We start from the raw sequence: 24,789 nt of genomic DNA, 5'->3' as shown, positions 1-24,789 counted from the left end.
AAAGAATGAAAAAGATCACCCATACAATTACTGTTTACTTTTTGATGCATTTACTTCTAGTCTCTTCTGTGTGTATTGGTTAGGAGAAAATGTGGTAGTAATCATAATATGGTATACTTTCAGATCTTTTTCCTTTCGTGAAAAATAAATTATGCATTTTTTCTTGCTACTGAAAATCAATATTTTTAATGGCTGCATAATACTTCTTTGAAAGGACATGTAATGTTTTACTTAACCTTTCCCATATTATTAAGTATTTAAGTTGTTTCTAGTTTTCCTTAATGTAAATAATTCCTTTTTATGTTTAAATTTGTTTCCATAGACTATATTTTTAGAGAAGTGGAATTACTGAGTCACAGGACACTTACATTTTTAGATTATCTCTCAGAGCTTGTCAGATATTTAAAACCAAGTTGCAATACAATTTGTATGTTCCCTTCATTCAAGTAACTCAACAGAAAATTGCTATTGAGAATTACAAAATGGTGATTTCTGGAGGCCTCTGGAATTTCTCTTATGCCACCCAGTTGAGAAACTATTTTGGAAAACTCCCCTCTCAAATACAGATATAGTTTCTGAATTTTTCTAAATGTGCCATTGTTATACTTTATAATATGAAAAAATGCGCAGTTACTATCAAAAATATAAATTTACAGAGAGTTCTGCTTACACTAACCTTTCCTGTTTGCTCTTGGCTGCATCAGTGTTAAGCAGTCCCCCTGAGTCAGATCTTAATTCTGTGCTTGAAGATGTTGAAAGCAGCAACATCCCCCGCTCCCTACACTTAGACTATGGGGCCTAATTCAGATGAATTCACTACTTTCTCCATGCTTTATAAAATGCTCAGCAAACTGAATGTAATCAGAAAGACAAATTAATGATGAAATGCTGAAAAGAAAAACAAAACGTAGTATTGCTCGAAACAGTTTTTCTGTACCATAAAGCAATAAATACTGTACATTGTTTATAAACAATCAAAATTGACTGGTGCTGACCACTTCTTCTCATTTGAGCCTTCCAGAAAAGTTCTTAAAGTTACCTAATTTCATATGGCCTGTGTCACTTTTGTAATTTATGGTTCCCATATGTGCTTTTCCCTTTTATTTAAGCTGTTAATCCGAGATACGTGCTGAAGAACTGGATGGCAGAATCTGCAGTGCAAAAAGCAGAAAGGAATGATTTTTCAGAGGTAAGGTAGTTGATTTTTCTGCATTTACTTTTATTAATTTTCAGTGTATCATGTTTTAAGCACATTGATTTTGTTCGCAGACGTGGTAAACATGGTAAACTAGACCATTGCCCACACCAGCTTCCCGGAATTCTCATTGCCTGAACTCTCTTTTTTGGTGTATCCATGAATCATTTTCTCATATTTTCTAATTTATTCTTTAATATATTTAAATTTTTGAATATTAATTTTATATCTTATACCTACATTATTTGAACATGTGATTCTGCTGTTTGTTGTTTATGTTTGGGAATTGTGGATTCATTCTCCAAAATCCAGTGAAGTCTGATTTGAGGGTGCATCTCTCCAGCAGGCACCCACTGCACTGGAAGCGTGGATCCACTCAAATTAACCCTGCCAGCAGTAAACATGAATGAACTAGGGACGAGTCTCACATATAATGTTAAGCAAAATAAGTGGCAAAGGAATATATACAGTGTGTTACCACTTACAGTGTAAAACTTGCAAAATCATATTATATGTTACTTAGGGATACACACATATATAATAAAAGTAGCAAAATGAATAAAGATGACAAATATCAACTTGGGACATAAAGTGATTACTTTACAGTTAGAAGGAAATTTGAGTCAGGGAAGGATACTCTGTTTCAACCATCTTGGAAGTATTTTATTCTGAAGCTGAATGGAAGGTGGAGTTTGTTATATTATTCTGCGTACCTTCTGTGCCTCAAATATTTCTAGGTAATTGTTTAAAAATGCACTGCACGTAATATATTTTTTAGAAGAGGAAGGGCACCAGCACTCGTGCTGTCACTCTTCTGTCCTACACCGGAGCGTGCATTATTGAGGATCAGCCCTCTTTCTCTCTAAAAATGGTCACAGCCTCAGAATCATTCTAATCATGCATACTGTGTCCTCACTACCACCTGATCAGAGTTGGCGTGAGAGAGAAACTATTTTTGTTATTTCTAATTTGGAACTTGCATTAGCTTTTTACTTCAGTAGTTTAATTAGTCTGACAACTCTAGGTTCTCATTTTAGAAAAATAAAGTATTATTAAATGGAACCTTTTTATGGTATTAAGGAAAAACAAAGAGAAGAGTGGTAATTCAGCATTTATCTTTAGGTAAATTAGTCTAAACTGAGGAAACTAAACATTGTTTAATAAGTTGTTTGGGTGGATTGTTTCTCCTTTTCCCCCTCCCTTTTGTTCCTTTCTTACTTTTTTCCCCCTTCCTCAAAATTGTATTTGAGTAACGAGGCAGTACCCAGCAGAGGTAGGAAGGTGTCTTCCTAGGTCAAGTAAACATTCCTACTCACAAGACTGTCAGAGGCTACTCTTTGCCCCACTCCACCTAGAAGATGCAGGACAGAAACATGGCGTATGAACAGGGCAGCATCAGGTTCCTGGTTCGCAGGAGTTCTGGCTGCCGTCCATGCCGGCAGGAAGGCAGTGCAGCTCAGGTGTGAGGAGACGAGAGCCACATTGGGAAGATGCAGGGGCAGCCCTGGCTTTAATGCTTCACGTTCCACAGAGACAGTATCTCTTGTAACAAGGCCGTAGGTGTAGTGTCTCATGTCCCCACAGGAGACCTGCCTTATACCAAGAGTCACCAGAGTCACCCACACTAACGAAAGCCCTAAACTTTCTGTTAGGTGTTTACAGTTCTTCCATTCCAGATGCTATCTGTCAGATGTAAGCAGTGTTGTGTGGTGATATGGTTGACATGCCACCTCATCAAGTTACCAGGGAACAGACCTGGAGAGTTAACTAAGGGTTACATTCCATTCAGGAAAGGAAAAAGATTTTATTAAACCTTTTACACGAAACCTTTACACACACAGCTTGTATTTACCTTCTTGCTTCAAACTTTTCTTGAGAATCTACTCTATGTGAGGTGCTGTGGAAAAGTATAAAAATCAATTCAGGGAGCTTTTAAACTAGTAGGTGAAATTAGATAGATATAAAACTGACTTCAATAAAAGGATATGTATAGAAAGTAGCTGGGGAGAAGTCAAGAGGGGCTCTAAGAGCCTTGACGATGAGGCAATCTTCCTATTTAAAATATTATAGTAATATAGAGTCTACTTGATCTCTTGGCTTTACTTTCTTATTATAGATAATCATCCAACTTTTTCTATTAGAACAAGGCATTTCATTAGTAATACCCAAGGAAGTGATAAAACCATTGGGGAAAAAAATTTTTAATTGAGATATAGTTGACATAAAACATTATATTAGTTTCAGGTGTATAACATAAATTCAATATTTGTATATATTATGAAATGATTACAGTAAGTCTAGTTAATATCTGTCACCATACACAGTTACAAAAATTTTTTTTCTTGGGATGAGGACTTTTAAGCTCCGTTAGCAACATTTAAGTATGCAATACAGTATTATTAACTATAGTCACCATGCTATACATTACGTTCCCATGATGTATTTGTTTTATAACTGGATGAAAATACACATTATTTAATCCCAGAATTATTGTTGAAAGCGGTGTGTTCTTTGATGCCTCAGTTTGTTCTCATGGGGCAAAACTGCAAATGAGGAAGCAGCATGAATTGGAATCCCTGCCCTTGATTTGGAAAGATTGCAAATCATTGACATCGTTTTGTTTTTGTAAATATTTTAGAAAATTATAATCCTCTTACTGCTGTGAAGGAATTTTTAAAATTATCAGTCTTTGCGATGCTTTACATATTCCCTCTCCTGTTTTAGAACAAAACTTGTACTTAAGGAACTTTGTGGAACAATGGAAATTTTAAGTAAGAACTATTGTTGAAGATTTAATAAAACATAAAATGTTTAAACACTTTCAAACAAATTTAAAACTTACCTTGTCATTTGATAAATTTAGAAAATGAATAAGGGGTCTGAGGCAGAAAATCTATATTTATCTACTTAAATTGTTTACCAGGTCCATCTCCTCCAGCAAATTCTTCAGCATCCTTTCCAGAAGCATTCTGCAGCTGAGAAAGCAGGCTACGCCTCACCTACCCCTTCGTGGGCTGAAGGTCTCAGAGTTAGCTGCTCATCTTAATTTGGAGAAAATAAATTAAGGAATACTTCTATCCTTGAACTCAACATTGAATAATCAACTTGATAAGTTCTTAATGACATATACATTTTGATGGCAATCCTGAATTTCAAAATAATGATTATATATAAAAATATTTTTTAATTACATGAACTGGGCCTGTTTTTTGGAACATCTTTGTGGTAATTTTTGTTCTAACTAATAACTTTAATGGGATCATAAAGCATTTTTGGTAAATCACATGAGTTATTCTCACTAACAAAAAAATCTTATGATAATCTTTGAATGAATTTGTAAGTATTCATGTAATACTTACATGTACCCAGCTCTTTGGGGCACCAAATACGTATATAGTTTAATTGTGCTCCTAGAGGTTTTTTGTCTATTATGCTAATTTTCAAACATTTACCAAATTGAAGAGAATAGTTTAATGAACCTCATTTACCATTCAGCCAGCTTATTAATTATCAATCCATGATCAGTCTTGCTTCATTTATATCCCTTTACACTTCCCCATATTCCTACTTATTGTTTTAATCGAGATATGGTTTATATATTCCCAAGTACTTTAAAGAAATTACCGGACATTGTTTCATTTAATTTACAAATATTTCTGTATGCCTCCCTAAACATTAATGACTTTAAACACATACAGTACCATTATCACCTTAAAACAAATTAACAACTCCCTAATGCATTAATTCAAATAACCAGTTTTCATATCTTTCCTATTGTTTTATAAGTTATGATCACCATAATTTATTATTTTTATAATTGTTTATTTGATTTGGGATCCAAATAAGAACTATACATTAAAATTAAATGATCAAATCTTTTAAGTCTCTTTCGATATCTTCGGGTACAGCCACCTACATCATTTTTTCCTTACAAATTTTTGGTTTTTTTTGGTTGAAGAAACCAGATCATTTATCCTAGAGTGTTTCCCAGTCTGCATTTAGCTGATTGCATCTCTGTAGTAATGTTTAACATGCTACTCTGCCCCCTGTATTTCTGTAAAGTCTGATTCAGATTCAGGTTTGATTTATTTGGCAGAAATACTTGCTCTCAGGAGGCAAGTGCTGTGTCCTTCTACCAGGAAGTACATATTTGGTGGTCGCTTTGTGCTACCAGTAGCCATTGAGAATCATCATCTTGACCCACTGATTCCATAGGGTTGCAAAATGATGATAATCTAATCCAATCACTCATTTATTAGTACTCCTTCAATACAGGAAAACTTCCTTTTGTTATTTGGATATCCTCAGATACAGAAAGGCAAAATGAAAAATTCTCAAGCAGGCTCCAAAGACAACCAATGGGCTTATTTGATTGTGTTAGGATCAGTATGATCTATTGAATTTAAGCATATTTTATATGTTTTATACGATTGCGGTTATTCCTTCTGCTGTACAAATTGTCCTGTATTTGGCCAGTGAGGTTTTATTCATATTGGCTCCTTTGGACATGATCCTAGAAGTTTTTGATAACTTCCTTGTTTCTGGTGTGTATACACAGGTTCATCCTGTGTATTTCTTGCCTTAACACTGGAATCAGTCACTAGCAAAGTGAAAAAAAAAAAAGCATAATTGATGTGCTGAAAAAGGAGAGAAAAATAGAATCATATAAAATACTTAAAACCACAAAAGGCAGAAAAAGAATGGAAGACAAAAATAGGAACAAAGAACAAAAAGCAACTCATACAAAACAGTAGCAAATATGATAGACATTAATCCAGCTATGTCAGTAGTCACTTTAAACATCAATGGTCTAAACACACCAATTAAAAGAAGTAAATTATCAGTGGATCAAAAAAAATTTTTTTTTATAGTTTTTCCCCTGTAAAAGAAAGGTACGGTGTGGGTAGAATTGGGAGATGCAGCTGCTGTCCAGCTCTGTGGGACCGAGGGTGAGCACACCTTCAGGCCTGATGTCTTCTCTAAGTTAGGAATATGTTCGAAGTGACACAATTTGGGTCTTCTTTGAAGCCCATGACAACCACATCTCTCCCTTTCCCCTTCCCAGCACCCCGCTCCTACTCTCTGAGGGCTGTTGATTCACAGTGATGGGTCCCAGTACCTCCTTTGTCACATGCAGGCTACAATCGATTTGATGAGGAATGACCAGGCCAATGAGATTCTCTTTTAGAGAATTTTCCTCTTTCGAATTTTCTGAAAATTCTGAAGGTCATGGAACTGAAGATGGAAAATATATGAAAGAGCAACAAGACTTTAGAAGGTGTAGGATTTTGAAAGCTATTTTCAAAAGGTCAAGTATATTATAAAATAGTGTTGATACCGCATTAGATGTATACACTGATATTTCTAGAATACTATCTTCAGGAAAAATTTTTTAATTTTTATTAGTTTGTTACTTTTGAACATCATAAAGTAAATGAACATAAATGAACAAAGTGAACATTTTGGTTAGTTCCGAAGGTAAGATAAATTCCATTGCAGTGGAAATACATAGGAAAGGTGTGTACATTTAAGCAGATATTATAAATTCTTTGTTCGGTGAATGGTTATGAATGTACTTAAGCAATAGTAAGACGTAGTACATCACTTCTAATATGAACACTTCGGAATTTTATCTAAAATGACCAAGATACTACGAAAATAAAATAGCAAAAATGCATTTGAGGTTAGAAATGATTATACCTATCACACAAAGGTATTTGTGTTTCCCTTAGGACATGTTGCCTCTTTTCTTTTGCAAAGCTTTCATGAGATCTGACATGAAATCTTGCTCCTCGCCCCCTCCGGCTCTGGGCGGACCCGGGTTCTCTTGCCTCTTTGGAGGAATGGGAGGCCTTTTGGCGGCAATGGGGGGTAGCCTCGCGGATTCTGGGGCGAGGGCGGGTGGGGGAGGAGGAGGCGGCGGTAACGGCCCCGCATCCTCCGCAAACGATGGCGGAGGGGGAGGCACGAAGTCTGGGGGCGCTTCTTTTAGAAAGGGGGGTGGCGGCGGGAGCTCGTCGTCCTCTAGAGGTGGTGGGGGAGGGGGCGGTGGCAGCAAGTCGTCCGGGGGAGCCGGGAAGCCCGTGCCTTTGGCTTTGGGGGCTATCACTGGGCTGCTGCTGCTGTCTGAGGACCGTCGCATGGGAGGGGGCGGTGGCAGTCTGGACTTCGGAGAGTGATGGGCCCTGGGTGCTCCTGGGTCGTGGTTACCAAGGGCTGGCTTCTTGTCCTTCAAAGCAACAACAATAGCATTATCCTTGACGCACAACCGCTGCTTAGAGGCTTGTGCGATCGCCCTGATTTAGGCAGCGTCTGCGCCCCCAACCTCCCCCCTCCAGCCCCCAGCCTCAGTCCCCCAGTCCCTGAGACTGTAAGGTTGTTCACGAGCTCATCTTTGCTCTGGGATCGGTGACTGACTCCAAAAGGCCTTTCACATTATTACTCGGGGGACACTCATCTATCCTGTCTTCTGTAAATGGAAAACCTCGCCTGGTTCAAGAAGCTGTATATTATATTTAGATTATACATGTGTAAGAACCGCTGCAGTCTTGAAGAGCTTTAGTGGTATAGAGTTTGGCTAGTAGAGAGGTTGCCGAAGGAGCTCAAAATGGAAGCAAACTGTCTCTCCTGGAATTCCCGCTTAGGTCTCGGTTCCCGAGAAAAATCCCCAGGGTCCCAGGCATATGCAGCCATAATATGTCTTGGTCTGAGTCTAGCTGGTTGTGAAGCTCAGTTGTCACCATTATTTTGCCCCTGTACCAACCCTCAGTAGCAGACAGGTGTTCAACGGGCTTCCCCAAACCCTCCCCAAATCTCCAATGTCCGGCTTTGATTAGCACCATGAAGATGGAAGGGAAAAGGAAAGCCAGAATAGTTCTCTCTGGGCTACAGGTAACCTCTGTGCAAACCGCAGCACGAAGGATACTGTCCTGGTAAAGACCTGTCGCTGAGAGTACAGGTGCCTTTCCCCTGAGCGGGATTCTAGGGAGGAGCCAGTTATAGCTCGGCTCCCTCTGACAGAGATTCAGGGGAGGTGGGGGGCGGGGCAGGAATGTACACACCTGGTCTGTAGTCTTAGATCGACCTTTTCCTAACTGTGTGAAAGCCAGCTGGCTAATCATAATCCCTATGATTATCTATGTCTCACGGAGATCAAATGAGATAAATATGTGAGTGGTTCCGAAGAGGAAAAACCAGGATGCCCGCTATTGATGGGAACCAGAACACCAAACTTGGCCCAAGGCTAACAGAGCCCCAGCTCTTCTGCCAACAGTAGCATAGGTCATACAAAATTATATTTATATACTGCAACTTCCCCAGGAATTCCAGGCAGCTGAATCGAATCCCTCTGTTTTAGTGATAATCATTGCAATTTACATTTTATCAGGCTTTCGTTTTCTTTCTTTCTTTGCTTAATAACCTCTTACCACTGAAGATTCCATTTAGAAGTGTTTTTCCCCAACAAAGTGCCTTATAAATGAGTTTCTATTTTATTTAGTTTATTTGCTTAACATGATAAACCAACTGGTGATGTATTTAAAAAAATTTTCTGAACTGGCAGTTTGGGAATTGGTGTTCACACCCAGTGATTTCTATACTGGGATCGTTTTTGTTGCTTTCAGCACTTCAAAATGTTTCTCTTCAGTTGGCATCATAGAAACCATGAAAATAATAATTTTCACACTGAAAGCACACTGCATGATGAGATTGCCAGATCTGAGAAACTAACAAAAATATTAGAGAAACACAACTTTTAACAATCTACAGTGGTTTTCAAAAAGTTCAATAAATGTAATATTTAGTTGTTTCCACCACTGGCTGATAGACAAAATGAAAGGGGGAGATGAAGTGAAAAATTAGTAAAGGTACAATTATTTAAGGTTTCTTTGAATCACACATGGGAAATATTCAAGAGAACTTGTATAATCAACTGAAATATTACCAATTGGACTAGTAACTAAATTACAACTTTAGCTGCAATTTTTAGGGAGATTTAAATGAATCTTATCTAATATGTACTGATAAAAAAGTTATGGATGATGTTATACCAAGTTTGGCTATTATTTTTAAATGTGTTTTCTTCTCCATTTACCCTGAGGATGTATGTAGAATATTAACAGAAAAATACAAAACGCACATTTTATAGTGGAACCTTTTTAGTAGTTTTCTAATCTGGTTTTGGGGCCCAATTAGCATTTATACAGGGCTTATGACTAATTGGTTGCTCTAATTTATTTAGGGAAAAAAATAAGTAAAAATCCCCAGGGCTTAAAGCTCAGCTGCCACTTCAGAGTGACTAAAAACCAAGAAAATCACTTCAGTCTAAATAAATGTAACTAAATTCAAAATGGTTACCCATCCTCATCATTAAAAAAAAGAATTCTTACATTTTCCCAAAGTCGTGTGATAATAGTTTTAACTCTCCATTCTAGCCTATGTAATTTTAAGATAAAAAAAATAAAAAATAAAGCAATTATCTAAATGAAGTTACAGTGACTTAGTTGTTGGAGTTACATTTTCTCTTTTTAAAAGAGCAGTTATTAGAGCACTGCTAATGGTTTAGAATATGGGCTTCCAGGTGACCGTTTGATAGAACTATGTTGGTTACTCTCTGGTCTTACCTTAGTTGTGTCAACTTGTCTCTGGGCTTCTTCGAAAACAGCACTCACAGAGTGTGCAGCCTGGGGAATCTGACCATTGGCTTGGGTGATGCCTGAGAGGGAGGGAGGAAGAGAGACAAGAAGAGTGGGCAAGGCCTTTTAACATTCTTGAAAGTTCATCTGAACATATAAAGTGGTTTATATCTCCAAAGCAAAAGAAAGGGACTCGTGGGCACGTACGGATTAACTGGGGGCCTTATGAAAAATCTAAGGCCCTACTGATTTTGTGCCATGAGTTCAGGTGAAGAATTTTAAAGAACTGAATTTTAAAATGGTGTCATTTCAAGAAGGTCTGTGGCTAAGATGTTATCACACTCACCGTGTATGTATATGTGTGTATATGACGGAAACAAATGAACTTCAACTTCTGTTTGAAAGTGGCTTCACTTCCTTCTAGGCTAGTTACTAATAGTAGCTCTTTAGAGCTTAAAATCCAACACAGCAGGTGCTCATGGCAATAAATTCTAAAGCATAAGCTGAAAGAAAGTTTAAATTGAGCATTTTGTTTCTCTTTGGATGCTCACTGAAGCATTTTATGAATAAGCAGGGATGGCTCCCAGTATGGTTTATTTCAAAAATCTCAGTATACTTGTTCCCTGTAGGGATAGTATCAGTGACAGAACTTAAGAATTTTTGATAAATAAAACTCTACAGCAGCACCAACATGGGCTAATTTACTCCCTACTAAGGGATATTCCATCATTTGCAAGATCCCTCCTTTTTATCAATGGAAATCCCATCTGACTGCTGCAATGGTATTCTTCAAAAATTGGTTTTAAGCGATTCATTTAGGAGAAATGGCACTAACATTTATTGAGCACTTAGTATTGAGGACATTAACATACTTTATTTCATCCTCAGAGGAACCCTACAAGGTATTAATTCATTTTTTCACTAATTGTTCCAAACATCTTTGCATTCTGCCAGACATTGCGCTCAGTGCTGGGGAAATCACCATACGCAAGACAGAAGTGGTCCCTGACCTCATGATTTCCATCAGGGTCTAGAGGAGGGAACAGATTCTAAACTAGTCATCAGCCTACAAAGACAATTCATTTGAGATCTGAGGATAGGTAGGAATTAGCCACATGGAGGAGAGAACATCACAAACGGGGAACAGACTCTGGGAAGTCCCTGAGAAAGAATGGTGCTGATGCTTTGAAGATTTCTGGAAAATAAATGGCCTGTGTGGCAGCAACAGGAAGGCAGGAGAGGTGGGCAAACTCATACGTATTATGCAGCTTTCTTGGCCTTGCTACTGATTTTGGACTTTATCTGAGAGCAGGGGGAAGCTTCTGAAGGGCTTTAGGTAGGGGAGAAACAGATTTACATTTTAAAAGGTGACTCATATAGGGACAGAGGCCTGCATGCCGGAAGCTGGGTGGCAGCACCAACTCAGGAGCAAGAGAAAGAGGCCAAGTGAAAGATCATGGAGGCTTGGATTTAATGGCAGTGGAGATGAACAGGCTAGACCAGATTTGACCAATATTTAGAAGGTAGAATCAACAGGATTTCGGAGTGATTAGATTTGGGGGTGAGTGAGCTTTTCTTGCATGTTTTCTCCAGGAGCAATTGGGCAGATGATGGTATAATTTACGGAAACAAAGAACAACAATGGAGGAGCATGTTTGGAGGGTAAGATGTGAGTTCAGTTTTACAGATGTTGAGTTTGAGGTGTCTGTGATGTATCCAAGTGAAGCCATTGAGCAGAGTTGGATACATGGGTTTTGAGGTCAACAGAGAAGCCTGGATTGGAGTTGTATATCGATAGGTGGTCAGCACATAGATGGGGCAGGGAGTGGATTAGCTCATTTACAGAGATTGTGCAAAATGAGAAAAGGATTAGGCTTGACTGGGCCTTGGGTAATTTCACAGTGAAGTAGAAGAAGAGTTAGGAGAGGAGATTAGAAAAGAGTGGCCAGGGAAGGTGGAGTGGGGTGGGGTGGGGTGGGGTGGGGGACCTGGGGTGTGTGATAACTTGAAAGCCAATAAAGGACATTGTTTCAAGGAGGAGTGGTCAATTTTATTGATGTTACTGAAAGATCAGAGAAGAAGAGGGGTTTGCAATAGTACCATTTAGCAACATGGAAGCCACAGGTGAGATCAGCAGGAGAGAAAGGTACGAGTGTAATAAAGCATCAGTCTGTTCTTTGTCCTGGGTTCCCGATACAGAACTTCAAAAACCCTTGGTATTTCCCAAGTGATGTGAGTGTCTTTGTGATTCATGGGCCCCCAGGACCACATCTGAGTTTATGCTAATGACATGGCTCAGGTTGGGGGCTGGTTACCAGCGGGATGCTAACCTCTGGGGAGAAGTGGGGTGCCGAATTCAATCATGTGGCCAGTGATTCAATCAGTCATGCCTATGAATGAAATCCCAGTAAAAACCCTGAAGCTCCCTGGTTGTGGACACATTGCGGTACTGGAGGGTGTCACACCCTAATTCCACAGGGAGAGGACACGGAAGCTCTGCATCCAGGACTCTCCCGGATCTCACCCTCTGTGTCTCTTCATTTGGCTGGTCCTGATATATATCTTTTATAATAAAGGTGTAGTCATAAGAATAGCACTTTCCTGAGTTCTATGAGTCTTTCTAGCAAAACTGTTGAATCTGAGCGGGTCATGGGAACCTCCTATTTGTAGCAATAGGTCAGAAATGTGGGTGGCCTGGAGATCCCTGAAGTGTGGCTGACATCTGAAGAAAGGGCAGCCTTGTTGGGGACTGTGTCCCTTGCCTGTAGAGTCTGGTGCATCTGAGTTTTGCCGCAGTACACCAGTTGGTGTCAGAATAGGAGATGGGAGCGTGCTTGGAAGCGGTGGCCCTTGTTAGGAGGTAACATAATGGATGCAGGCTAGGATGAGCTCAGAGGCAGGTAAGTTGTTGGGTTTGGTGGTAGGAAGTTGAAGAAGTTCCCCTTTGATGGTTCCATTTTCTCTGCTGAGAGTAAAGGGGTTGGAGGTTGGAAAGTCTGAGGAGAGTGAAGAACATCTGAAATAATTAGGGAAACTAGGAGAGTGTGTTGACGGCAACAGGTTTTCTCAATATTATTGGTATTTGGGACTGAAAAATTCTCTGTGTGTGGGCTGTCCTGTGCAGTGTCAGAGAGGCAGCATCCAGAGCATCTACCCATTAGGTGACAACAGCACCTCCCAAGGTGTGACAGCCAGAAGTGTTTTCAGACATTGCAAATGTTCTCTGGGGGTCAGAGTCACCCTTGGTTGAGAACCACTAGTCTAGAGAAACAGTAAGATCGATAGGCAGTATTAGGGGCCCATTTGTGGATGAGGTCCACAGACTTGTGGAATCAATATGTCTATTGTGTGTAGAGCCTTCTAGGAGGAAAGGCTGTTTCAAACCCTCTCCCCTTCCTAGAGAAGCCTTGCTCCTGCCATCTTCTCCTTTTCCCTCCCTCCAGGTTTACTAGCTTAACAGTGGGCAGAGTCAGTGTGGGTGAATGGCAGGCCCAGCCATTTTGTTCTCTTCCTTTCTTCTGTTATCCCGTGCTCCTCCCTCGCTCCCTTCTTTTCCTCTTTTTCTTTAAATCGCTGGTATTTTAGTTGCCTCTGGCGGGGGCTGGTGTTAATACTGAGACCGAGGGAAGAGAGATGTCCATTTCAGGCTTAAACCACATGCTCTAGCTTATTCTACCAGAAAGCCTTGAATCAGGAGTTTGGGACACTAGCCCAGCTAATCTTTCCCATGGTTCCTTGTACATATATCTCTTTCTCTTGGGAGCTCCCAGGAGGGATGCCTATGGCTGGATATGGGATCTGTGGGTGTCCTATCATAATGGTATCTCACAGATCCCCAAATTCCCCGTGACTTCAGACATATTTACACAATTAGTAGACCCAAGGCCCTGGCAGGGAGGGTGTTCTGTTTCCACCCCAAGTGGAACTTGGGTGCAGTTCAAAAGTGGATTGCAGTTCAATTCAAACACTAACCACCAGAGTTGGCATAAGACTCCACAGGCTTAAGGGCTCAACCTCCATAAGACTGCCTTCACTTCAGATGCCAGCCACCCAAACTTCTGACCAGCCCTGTACAAGTTCAGGAGTTCCCATGACCCGATTAGGTTCAGTGATTCACTAGAATGACTCACAAAACTCAGGAAAGCACTATACTCACAATTACGGTTTTATTATAAAGGATACCCACAGGGCAAGACCTAGGAGGGCCCTGGATGTGGAGCTTCCATGCCTTCTCCCTATGAAGTCAGGGCATGTCACCCACCTGGCACATCAATTTGCTCACCAATCAGGAAGCTCCCTCAAGTCTCAGTGTCTAGAGTTTTCTTTGGGGCTTCATAACATCTATACCACGGATGAAATCACTGGCCATGTGACCAAATTAAATCTCTAGTCCACTTCCCCTCCCTGGAGGTCAGACAGCTGAAGGTTCCAATCCTGTAATCACGTGCTTGGTGTTTTTGGTGACTAGCCCCATCCTAAAGCTACCTAGTGGCACACAGGAAATTCCATGAGCTGTTGGAGCTGTGTCAGAAACTGAGGCCCAAGAGCAGCTATATTTTTTACTGAGCCCCAGAGTGGGTTTTGTGATCTGAATGATCTCCAGAGAGCCTACGTGGGTGTGGCCCTTCCTAGCTGCTGAACAGAACACCTCCTGACAGATACATCCAGTGTCAGGCTATGACACCTGTCTAGGTGGACATATGATTGTCTGTGCAAAACACTAGTCGCTTAATTCTAGGAAGCAGCTGATATCCTTAAGGTATCTCAAGTGTTCTAAAACAGTTCAGCTCATAATTCAATCAGCTTGATACGAGGTAGGGTGATGCTTGTGAAAAATAACTATAAAAATGACAAGACTTAGCAAGAGATAGAACTATTTGCTAAAGCCAGTGATCCTAATTTCTGAGAAAAATACTCAAAAGGAAAAAAGTCTCTGGCTGGTCTGGAAAGGAAAGGGATCTGAGTTCCCCCACATCAAAGAACTTGGAACCCAGGGCTCACTCTAATGAGTGAGACTTGAGGCTACAGTATCTGCCCCAGAAAGAGCCCAGGGGTCTTTACCGGAAATGGGGCCTATACGCCTGAGAAAGATGCCTCAGAGGGACTCAGGATGCCTCTCCTACAGAGTGACACCATCTTGGGGAGGGGAACCATGACAGTCAGGAACTTCAAATGCTGTTTCACTCCCAAGCCGAGGATTTCTTCTAGGGTCTTTGAAACCCAGCTCCCAATCAGTCTCAGCAAACTTTTGTGCACTAACTCAACAAATATTGACTATGTGCCAGGCTCGTACATCCTGGGAACACAATGTAGAACAAGCAGAAACGATCTTTGTCCTCTCAAGACTTAGAGTCTAGTGGAGAACATGGGCAACAAATAATGAATACATAAAATCATAACAAGTTGTGATGAGTGCTCTGTAGAAAGCAACTCGGCACAAACACCTCCAGGAAACTTATCATTCACAGAGCAGCCGAAATGGACACAGCTAATAAAACCATCTTCCAGGGTTGGGTCAAACCTACCTCAGTGCAGCATTCACCCTTTCAAGCTGCTTTTACCCTTTGAAGCAGCAAAGAACATATATACCGTATTTCCCCGAAAATAAGACCTAGCTGGACAATCAGCTCTAATGCGTCTTTTAGAGCAAAAATTAATATAAGACCCGGTCTTATTTTACTATAATATAAGGCCAGGTTTTATATAATATAAGACCGGGTTTTATATTAACTTTTGCTCCAAAAGACACATTAGAGCTGATGTCCAGCTAGGTCTTATTTTCGGGGAAACACAGTAGTAGCCTTTGATCTGACTCTCCTTTAACAGTGGAAAACAATGATCAGAGCTCTTTTGCCATAAGTGGTTCCAGTTCTTTCAACCATTATTTATCATAAAGATACATGTGTTTGAATTATAGCTCAGTCACTGAGAAGATACTATCTTCTCCCAGCTTCAGTGTCCTCAGCTGTAGTGTGCAGATAATCTTTACTTTGCAGGGCTGTTGTAAGAACCAGAAACAGTATATGTAACGCCGCATGAAGTCCCCACTCCATCCCTCAACGTCCTGTCCTCCCAGAAATATAAACAAGTAGCTGTTATGCTGCCCTTAAAATGTGATGTCCAGACTGGGTACGAGGCTCTAGCCATGATGTCAGGCAAACATCAGGGAATGACCTTGTCCTTGGGCAGTCTGCTGGGGACGAACGGAACCGTGGACAAATACAACATTTGTACTCTTGTGAGACACAGCTCCCTGCCAGTTCACCCCAAACGGTGATCGCCATCTTATCCACAAGCACATCATGAAAAAAAGTTTGAAGCGTTCCTGAAAGTCACTTATAAAGAAACAGATATAGGTGTGTGTATGTGTAGTTCTTGAGCCTGACCATCAGAAGGGAAATGTATAGCTGTAGTGCCTACAAAGTTCTGCTTTTATCAAATGTGTCGGATAAGTTTGAACACAAGCTCTGAGCTTTGAACAGGTGTCAGAATTTCTGCTCTGTGCAGTACCTGTCGAAGGTGGAGGTGGTGGTGCAGCTGCACTGATAGTGCCCAGGTTTGTCCACCGAGAGGCCAGCCCGGCCCTTGCCACTGCCCGCTGATAGTTATCATAGAGAGTCTTTCCATACTAGGGAGGAAGCACAAAAGAAGTGAGAAGTTCATCTATTTGTCTCAAATATTCTGCACTCAGTTGCAATATACATATTGAGGGAAAAATACGTGTTTCATAACTACTCTTTTTACTCCTTTCCCGAAGTGTTTTTTGTTTTGTTTTGTTTTGTTTTTTTAGCACAGTTGACCCTTGAACAACACTGGTTTGAACTGGATGCATCCATTTATATACATTATTTTCCAATAAATACTGTAAACATTTTCTCTTATTATTTTCTTAATACCATTTTCTTTAGCTTTATTGTAAGAATACAGTATATAATACATATAATATGTGTTAATTGACTGTTTATGTTATTGGTAATTTCAGTCAATAGTAGGTTATTAATAGTTAAGTTTTTGGGGAGTCAAAAGTTATACTTGGATTTTTCAACTGCATGGGGAGAGGGGGAGTCGGCACTCCCTGACTACAGCCTTGTTCAAGGATCAGCTGTATTAGTATTTCAACAAAAAATTCACAAATTGTTTTTTCATGTGTTCAGTACTTTTCTGGATTAGCAGAGTCAGTTAATACTTTTACCTAGACATTGGCCACACAATTCTGATCACATATGTCTTTATATAATGCTACACCTTGTGTATGTAATTACACCTCATGTTTCTTAATTACACGCGACACCTGCAATGTTCTGCAGGAGTAAATAAAGATCTGAAAAGTCTCATGTGAAAGTAAATCCTTGATTCTCAGGTCATTGGAGAGGTCCATGTTTCTATCCCTCTTACCTGTTTAAAAAACCCAACAGGCAAATAAATAATGTTGGCAGCATTGACCCATTAATGGTATTGAATCATTAAGAACGAGCCAGCTGTTTCACAGGGGCACAAAGACTGGAGCCAGGTTAGGAAGCCAACTGGTAAATTCAAGATGGTGGGGGGAGGGACTCCACATGCTCACTCACCTTGGCAATCCTTATTCCCGTGACCCACTGGTTTAGAGTTCTTGCGTCATCACAGCAGAGATACTTGATGTACTGGGACTCCTTCTGAATTTGGGGATGCTAGAAAAAGTCATTTCAAAGATCATTGATAAACTCTTCATTCATTAGTGCCTTTCAAAAAAAAATTTAAACTCTAACAATGTATGTGATTTCTTGAGATTGTGGCAAAAATTACTGGGAGCAAGTTTAGGTTTAAGAAGAGGGTACTTTAAAAAAGGATTTAAAAAAAATAATAAAAAATAAAAATAAAAAGGATTTAAGAACTCTGGGGCATGATTTATCCTAACCGCCTCTTACTATTTATCAACACTAATGTTCATTTCTGCTTTTTTAACTTTTGAAAGCTTTCCCATCTATCATGTCTCTATTCCACAAGAAATCTGAGTCATTCCTCCGTTTATCAGATAAAGGAACTTACCTGATGTAATTCTTTTTTTCTTTTAATTAAAATGTATTGGGTGTGACAGTGGTTAGTAAAGTTACGTAGATTTCAGGTGTACAATTCTGTAATACATTATCTATATATCACATTGTGTGCTCACCACCCAGAGTCAGTTCCTCCATCACCATATATTTGATGTAATTCTTATGTCACAGAAGTAGTAATGTTTCTGTGACTCCCAGTGAATCCTAGGGTAATTTCTGCTACCAGGAACTAGTCTTTCTTAACTGTCATCTTCTACCCAAATGGGCCATTTTGGCCAGTGGATGGATGGATTGCAGAAGGAATATTTCTGTCTATTCTCAAGTGGCAGTGACTTCGGGTGCTGCCGCAGGGGTCACCCATGCCTCCCGAGGGCTCACAGTCAAAGAGAACAGTGCTACAGGCAGGCACGAAGAGAAAGAGACACAGCTCACCCTGCACGCCTCTTTCTTAATCCTCATAGCTTTTGTAATTTCTGCTTTGTGTCTCTGTATTGGGTAGACCTTGCGTTCCATCAGGGTGGGAACCATATTTGTCATTCACTGCTGAAGACCCCAGTGCTTAGCACATGGCCTGGCCCAGGCTCGGTATTACGGTCCAGAGGTGGAAATAAGTGTTGAAGGAAATCAACAAATGCAAGATTTCCTGCTCAGCCAGAAGTCTAGTGGCCATAAGGTGAGGGGCAGGCAACCAAACCTAGGTTCTAAGATGTGCACTATGTGAATTTTCATGGGTCAATATAATGTTCAATAGAAAAATAATTACCAACATAACCATTGTGTGTGTGTGTGTGTGTGTGTGTGTGCGCTACTACCTCTTTTTTCACCTTCCTCCATTTCTCAGAGGAGTTCGTTAATCCTTCTAGGATAAGCATAAATTCCTAGTGGTACCGAAGGTGAAATGGAATGCCAAGAGAGCTGGAAGCCATATTCAGTGGGCGGGAAAGGAGTAAAGCTGTTCACTTCCTTTCTTAGGGTATTGCATAGACCTCTCCACTTCACTTCTGCTCTCAGCCTAATCACCAACCTTCAAAGAAATGGCTATTTTCAAATTTGATCTGAGACAAGGCCATTGTACCTTGAAATTCAGTTTGAATCTGAGAGGCAGCATCTGGACTAGTCACTCACCTTGCTGGTCTGTCTAATGACCCAGCCAGCAAGAGCCAGTGGTTTTGCTGAGTGTGCCCAGAAAGGATAACAAGATCCATACAGACACTGAGAGCTTGATGAGAGGTTAGTCATTTGGGGTTTTACAAATGAGAAAAACAAGGCTCAGAGAAGTTACTATATATTTTACCTCACGGTCCACTAGAACCTTGGAATCTTGTCCTAACCCCTAGAATTTATGCATTTACATTAAGCCAAAATTCCAGACTCTAAAGATACCTCTGAAAAACTAACAAATTATAAAGAATTCCTCCTTTTGGCCTTTTGAGTCAATTGAGGAAAGTATACCCTTATACTTTTATCTTTATATAGACTGTTCCCTTTATTGAGGCCATTCAGCCCTCAGAATTTGTGTCAGCATCACTTGAAAAATGGCCAGTTCCTATTAACTTAGGTACCACAGGTTCCCCTCTCTCCAAAAGGTGACAGCGCCACGTTAGGCTTCTGAATATTGCCTGTAGTTTTCCACTGTGACCGGCAGATGGCAGCACACACTTCTGAGTGGTTGTTGCATATTTCCTTGTTAACGGGGTTCAATGTTTCCTCATTAATTCTGAAAGTTAGATTTTATTTTTGCAGATGTTACCTCAATAATCATCCTCTTTAGAGTCCCTTAAAGTTAAAACTATCATCTCTAATAATGTGACTCAATAGCCAGAAGGATTTGTTACATTAATTAACTCAAAGGTCATATTGATGAAAAATGCACTAAGCTGAGGATTTATTTCCTATATGGAATGTGACATTCTCAAATTCCCATAGTAGTCCCTCACAAAGCCAAAACAGCGTCCTTGTCTTTCAACACCAGACACACAGCTCCCTAAGCTACAATAACATTCTTGTTCTGACTGTCGTAAGATGGATAAATGTGGGTCTCTTCAGCAATTTAATGTTTATAATTGTTCTTAGAAAGCAGCTATTTTTTTGTTTTGTTTTGTTTTGTTTTTTGGTGCATGTCATGTGAGAGCCAGGGTCCCAGGAACAGGTTACAACTCGCATTGTGCTTGCAATGAAATGCACAAAGCAACTGTGTGGAGGTGTCCGCTTAAACAGCACACTGCACAATTTCTATTTATCCAAATAGAGTAAAATGCAGTCATTCCCTTCAAAATATGGCTTCTGAGTATAAAACAGAGGCAAGAACTCTTGAACTTGAGTTCTAACAATGGCTCCTCCTATGATGAGGCAGATATACAAACCTTGGTTCATTTTTTTTTACAACACTAGAGGGGCAAGTCTCACTGATTTCCTTACAGCCCATGAGAACTACTAACATATACAGTAGAATTAAGCATCAGATGACCTCGAAAGGTCTTTTGCAACCCTCAGACTTTATGGTTCGAAGATGAGCTACTTGGTGAGCTGCCAAAGCTGAGGTTCCTTTCCAGCTCCTTTGTTAATGCAGAAACCCTCGGAACTCCCAGGACATCATATCACAGCCCCTGTGCTGGTTCTCCAGTCATATCTTGAGACCTCGCCAAGGAGTTTACTGCCCAACTGAGCCTTTGGTGAAAAATAATTTGCACAGTGGTTTAAGGAAAAATGCTGGTTCAGCACCACTGGCCAGACGCTTCCGCAATTGGTTTGATGGTTCCTGACCATAAAAAGAGAAGCTCTCATAGGACATGCAGCACAGCACACAAAGGTCAGGGCAGTTGCAGAATGTCACTGTTAGAAGGGAACTTACACATCCCCTAAACTTACAAATGAGAAAACTGAATGCTAAGACATATGTCCAAGCCAAAGAGATTGGCAGAACCATAACTAGAACCAAAGCCCCACACATTCAACAAACACTTCTGGGTGCTAAGAAATATACCAATCCCTAGTAAAGAAAGATGAGTAAGATAGGCTCACACCATAATTAGAAAGATGACTAGGGATGTTGATGTTGAGGGAGAAACAAATATATGATTACTCTATGATGTGGTAAATTTCACATTAAAAGTTTGAACACAGACGCCGAGAAAGGCTTTTTGGAAGAAGTAATAGGATGTTGTGATAACATTCGAGGAACATCTAGAAATTCTGTGTGGCTAAGGCCTGGAGCCGTGGAAAGAACAGGCAGAAAATAAAAGAGTTCTAGGGCCTGTGTCAAACTAGCATCTGGACTTGTCCTCTAGGCAGTGGGCCCATCAGACTTTTTAAAACAGCAGAGTAATACAGGCAGGAACTGGTGGCTCTGTGAAAGGTGGGCCTGGAGGGAGGAGGAAGGACAAAGAAAAAGCGGGAAGAGAGATGTCCCTGATGGAAAATCAGAAGAAATTGATGATGGATTTGACGAGAAAGGGAAGAGAAGATGATTTATCTATTCCTGGCTTGGAAAAGTAGGTGGGTATTATGGTTTTAATTGTGTTCCCTCCAAAGATGTGTTGAAGTCTGAACTCCTGGTACCTGTGAATGTGAAATAGGATCTTTGTAGATGTGACCAAGTTAAGATGAAGTCATACTTGATTAGGGTGGGCCTTAGTTCAATGTGATTGGTGTCCTCCTAAGAAGAGAAGAAACACAGGCACATGGAGAGAAGGCCAGGTGATGATGGAGGCAGGGCTTAGTGTAATGAAATACCAAGGATTGCTGGAAATTGCCAGAAGCTAAGAGAGGCATGGAACAGATTCTCCCTCAGAGCGCTCCAAAAGGAACCAACCCTGCTGGCATGTTGATTTTGAACTGGCTTCCTGAACTGTGGGAGAATACACTTCTGTTGTTTAAAGTCATCCAGTTTGTGGGACAGTGTTGTGGCAACAGCAAAAACTAATACAGTGGGTGATACACCATCCATCTTGAGAGGGACTGCAGAAAGATGGAGTTTGTGAGGGTGGAGAGAGGGGTGAAATCACCATCTGACAGGTTATGATGACAAGGCCAGGACTCAAATCCCAGTCTTTGTGACAGCATCAGCCCTCCCCCCCCCCCGCCCCCCACCATGGACTGTCATAATCAGTAATCTGATATTGAATAAGAACCTTGTGGGCTGCACTCAATCAGTGCCTGCCCATGGAATCATGCCACCTTTTAACATGCTTCTTCATATCCTGAATTCCTTTTGCAATGTGTGTATATATTCTTTGAATTCTGTGAATCTGCACATCCTAATGAAATATCTGAATATCAAGATTTTTTTCTTCCACAGGGGACAGAAAGGGAACTTAGTGACCAAAATGTTCATAAACAAATTAAGTTCCCAAACAGTGACAAAGCCTTTTACTCAGCAAATTAATAAAAATTCCCACTATTTTGGGGAGGAACTGACAAGCACGTTCAAGGGCAAAATGAGCAGGGTGATTACGCATGAAAAAATGAGCTTGAGGGCAGAACTGGTCACTATCCTGAGGGGAACAAAAAATGCATGCTCTGCTGGGGTTACTCCTGACTCCTGTTGTTTCTTACATCCATCAGGCCCATTGGCTTCTCCACCTCTGAGCCTTCTCCCCACTGGGGAGGCCCCCAACTCTCTCCTGAGACCGAGGCCTTGGATATGAGGGTTTTAGAAGTTCTAGCCCAGCGCCCTGAGTCTTAGCATGCCATTCTCAGGGCAGTCCAGGATAACCTGTGTCCCAGTCCCATCATTCAACTCAAGCTACGATTCTAGGACCTAGTCCCAAACGTCCAAACGTGTGAGTCAGCACCAGAAATCAAGGCCCTGACCTGCTGCTCACTGTGTCTGAATCTGCATCCTGGGAACCTCTACATCTGAGACCTTGTCTTTCTCTTGCCAGACATCCCTGCTCTGGCCCTGGCCCTGGGGTTTGGGCCCTTGTTCCTTTTCACAACTTTCATCCTATTTGCCCACTCTGAAGGGTATTTCATCACCAGCTGAGCCCTGACTGTTGATGTTTAGCGTTAGGATACTTTCTAATGCTCTGCGTGCAAAACTTGACTGTGCTTAGGGAAAAACAAAGATTCCTGGGCCACATCCTTAAACATGTTGAGTCAGTGGGTCCTGAACCTGTATTTCTAACAAGACTCCCCTGACTCTGAGTCAGCCAGTTTACTGGCCAGCATTTCAGAACCTCTCTCCAAAACCTTCTCTCTACTTAAGAGATGCGGGCGATGCTTCAGAGGTGAGGTGCCCTGGAATGCCCACTCAGAAATGAGGGCCTCCATTTTGGTACTTTCTCAGGGTCTCATGATTCCAAACAAGGGCCACAGGGTTGGACAGGAACACAATGAAGACAAGGTTCAGGGGCGGCTGGCAGCCTGCGTGGCCGAGAGGATATTCTGTGTCCTAGTAAACTGTCTGAGAGAGTGGCCTCTGAGCCACCTCCCGGCTTTTCATCCTGGCTCAGGTTCCACATCTAGGGAGAACTATGGCTCTCACCTCATAAGATTGATAGAAGGATTAAATGAGTTAATATAGGTAACATGTGCAAAACATGATTTTCTAGATGCTATATAAGTGTTTGCCATTATTCTCATTACCCTTTCTATGCCAGGAGCAGAGAAGGAGTCGCAGGAACCTGAAGTAGGCAGGACATTCTCCTCATCTAGCTCTTCCTTCTGACCCAACAGGCCCCACCTCAGGACCTTTGCACTTGCTGTTCTTGTTCCCAGAAGTCCCTTCCTCCAAGTAATTCTTGTTCCCTCGCTGCACTCACATCTTTTGCTCAAGGTCCCTCCCTCAGAGAGCCTTTCCCTGGCCACTCCACCCATAGCAGCCCTGGTCACAGTCCTGGTACATCTGTCCCCTACCCTGTTCATATTTATCCACGGCTTCATTACTTCCTGACATCACTTTACATATATCTTTTTGTTTATTGACATTTCCCTCACACGGCATGTAAAAACTCCATGAGGACAGGGATTATTGTATGGTCGGCTCACTTCTGTATTCCCAGCTTCTGGGACAGTGCCTAGCAGAGAGCTGGCATTCAAATATTGAAGGAAGGAAAGGAGGGAGGGAGGAAGGAAGGAAGGCACCTAGCTCTCCCTTCCCCCAGTCCCTTCCAAGCCATTATCCTGGGGCTGTTCTGTTTAGGGCATGTTTTTCAACAGCAGCACTGTTGCCATCTGTCGACAGATAACCCCTTGTGATGGGGTTTGCCCTGTGCATTGTAGGATATTTAGCAATGTCCCTGGCCTCTACCCACTAGATGAAAATATTAACAGCCCCCCACCCCAAGTCATGACAAACAGATATGTCTCTAGATATTGCTAACAGTCCCTCCCCTGGGGGGCTAAATGCTCCTGGCTGAAAAACCACTGAGGGAGTGTCAGGCGATTGAGCTAGTAGTAGAATGGTTATTATTATTATTTGTAATGAAACTAGATGCTCAGTAACGACAAAAAGAGGACTATGTCTAAATGAAAACTACACATTATCCTGAGTCCTCCGTGAAGCCAATCATTTCAGCCAATTGTTATTTGATAACTACAATAATAAGTAATAGTAAATGTGCACGGAGGGGTCATTTGGAATTCAAAATGATAAATAAGATTGAGACCAATTATTGCCTTTGACTACGAAAAAAACCCAAAAATGGACCATAGACCTAAACCCAGAGCGCTGTAAATATATAAAAAGACCCTCGGTACATCATATATAATAACCCATTTACTGAGCTGAATGATAGATTCTGATTAAAAAAAAACACACCCAAAAACAAAGTAATAATTTTGTTTATATAAATTATTTCTCAGTGACTTTTGAGGGCTCTGTTAAACCTTTCTCATGTGCCTTTTGTTCTTCATTAAGGAAGGTAACATTTTGAGAAAATGATAGAAATGTAGAAGAGATGAGTAGTTGCCAGGGGTTAAGGAC

General features: G+C 41.0%; 2 protein-coding genes across 2 annotated transcripts in view; one reads left to right on the top strand and one right to left on the bottom strand.

Annotated features, from left to right (window-relative positions):
* LOC109456696 (uncharacterized) overlaps positions 1–4,387 on the top strand; it is a 40,138-nt gene extending 35,751 nt beyond the window's left edge. The window contains 2 exon segments of the mRNA XM_019749115.3: positions 1,110–1,189; positions 4,119–4,387. Of these exon segments, the coding sequence (XP_019604674.3) occupies positions 1,110–1,189; positions 4,119–4,241 (203 nt within the window). The 3' untranslated portion in view covers positions 4,242–4,387.
* A 2,185-nt stretch (positions 4,388–6,572) lies between these two features.
* Positions 6,573–24,789, bottom strand: part of APBB1IP (amyloid beta precursor protein binding family B member 1 interacting protein) — a 107,272-nt gene continuing 89,055 nt past the window's right edge. Inside the window, exons 11-14 of the mRNA XM_074324957.2 lie at positions 17,400–17,498; positions 16,339–16,456; positions 9,817–9,908; positions 6,573–7,424 (exon numbers count right to left, since the gene is read on the bottom strand). Coding sequence (XP_074181058.2) covers positions 6,924–7,424; positions 9,817–9,908; positions 16,339–16,456; positions 17,400–17,498 — 810 coding nt within the window. The 3' untranslated portion in view covers positions 6,573–6,923. The remainder of the gene's footprint in view (positions 7,425–9,816; positions 9,909–16,338; positions 16,457–17,399; positions 17,499–24,789) is intronic.

This window comes from Rhinolophus sinicus, chromosome 1, assembly GCF_057876585.1.
Source record: "Rhinolophus sinicus isolate RSI-liver-muscle chromosome 1, RSI-T2T, whole genome shotgun sequence".
In the NCBI taxonomy this organism is placed as follows: Eukaryota; Metazoa; Chordata; class Mammalia; order Chiroptera; family Rhinolophidae; genus Rhinolophus; species Rhinolophus sinicus.
Note: the sequence above shows the minus strand (reverse complement) of the source record. Positions and strands in the feature narration are given on the sequence as shown.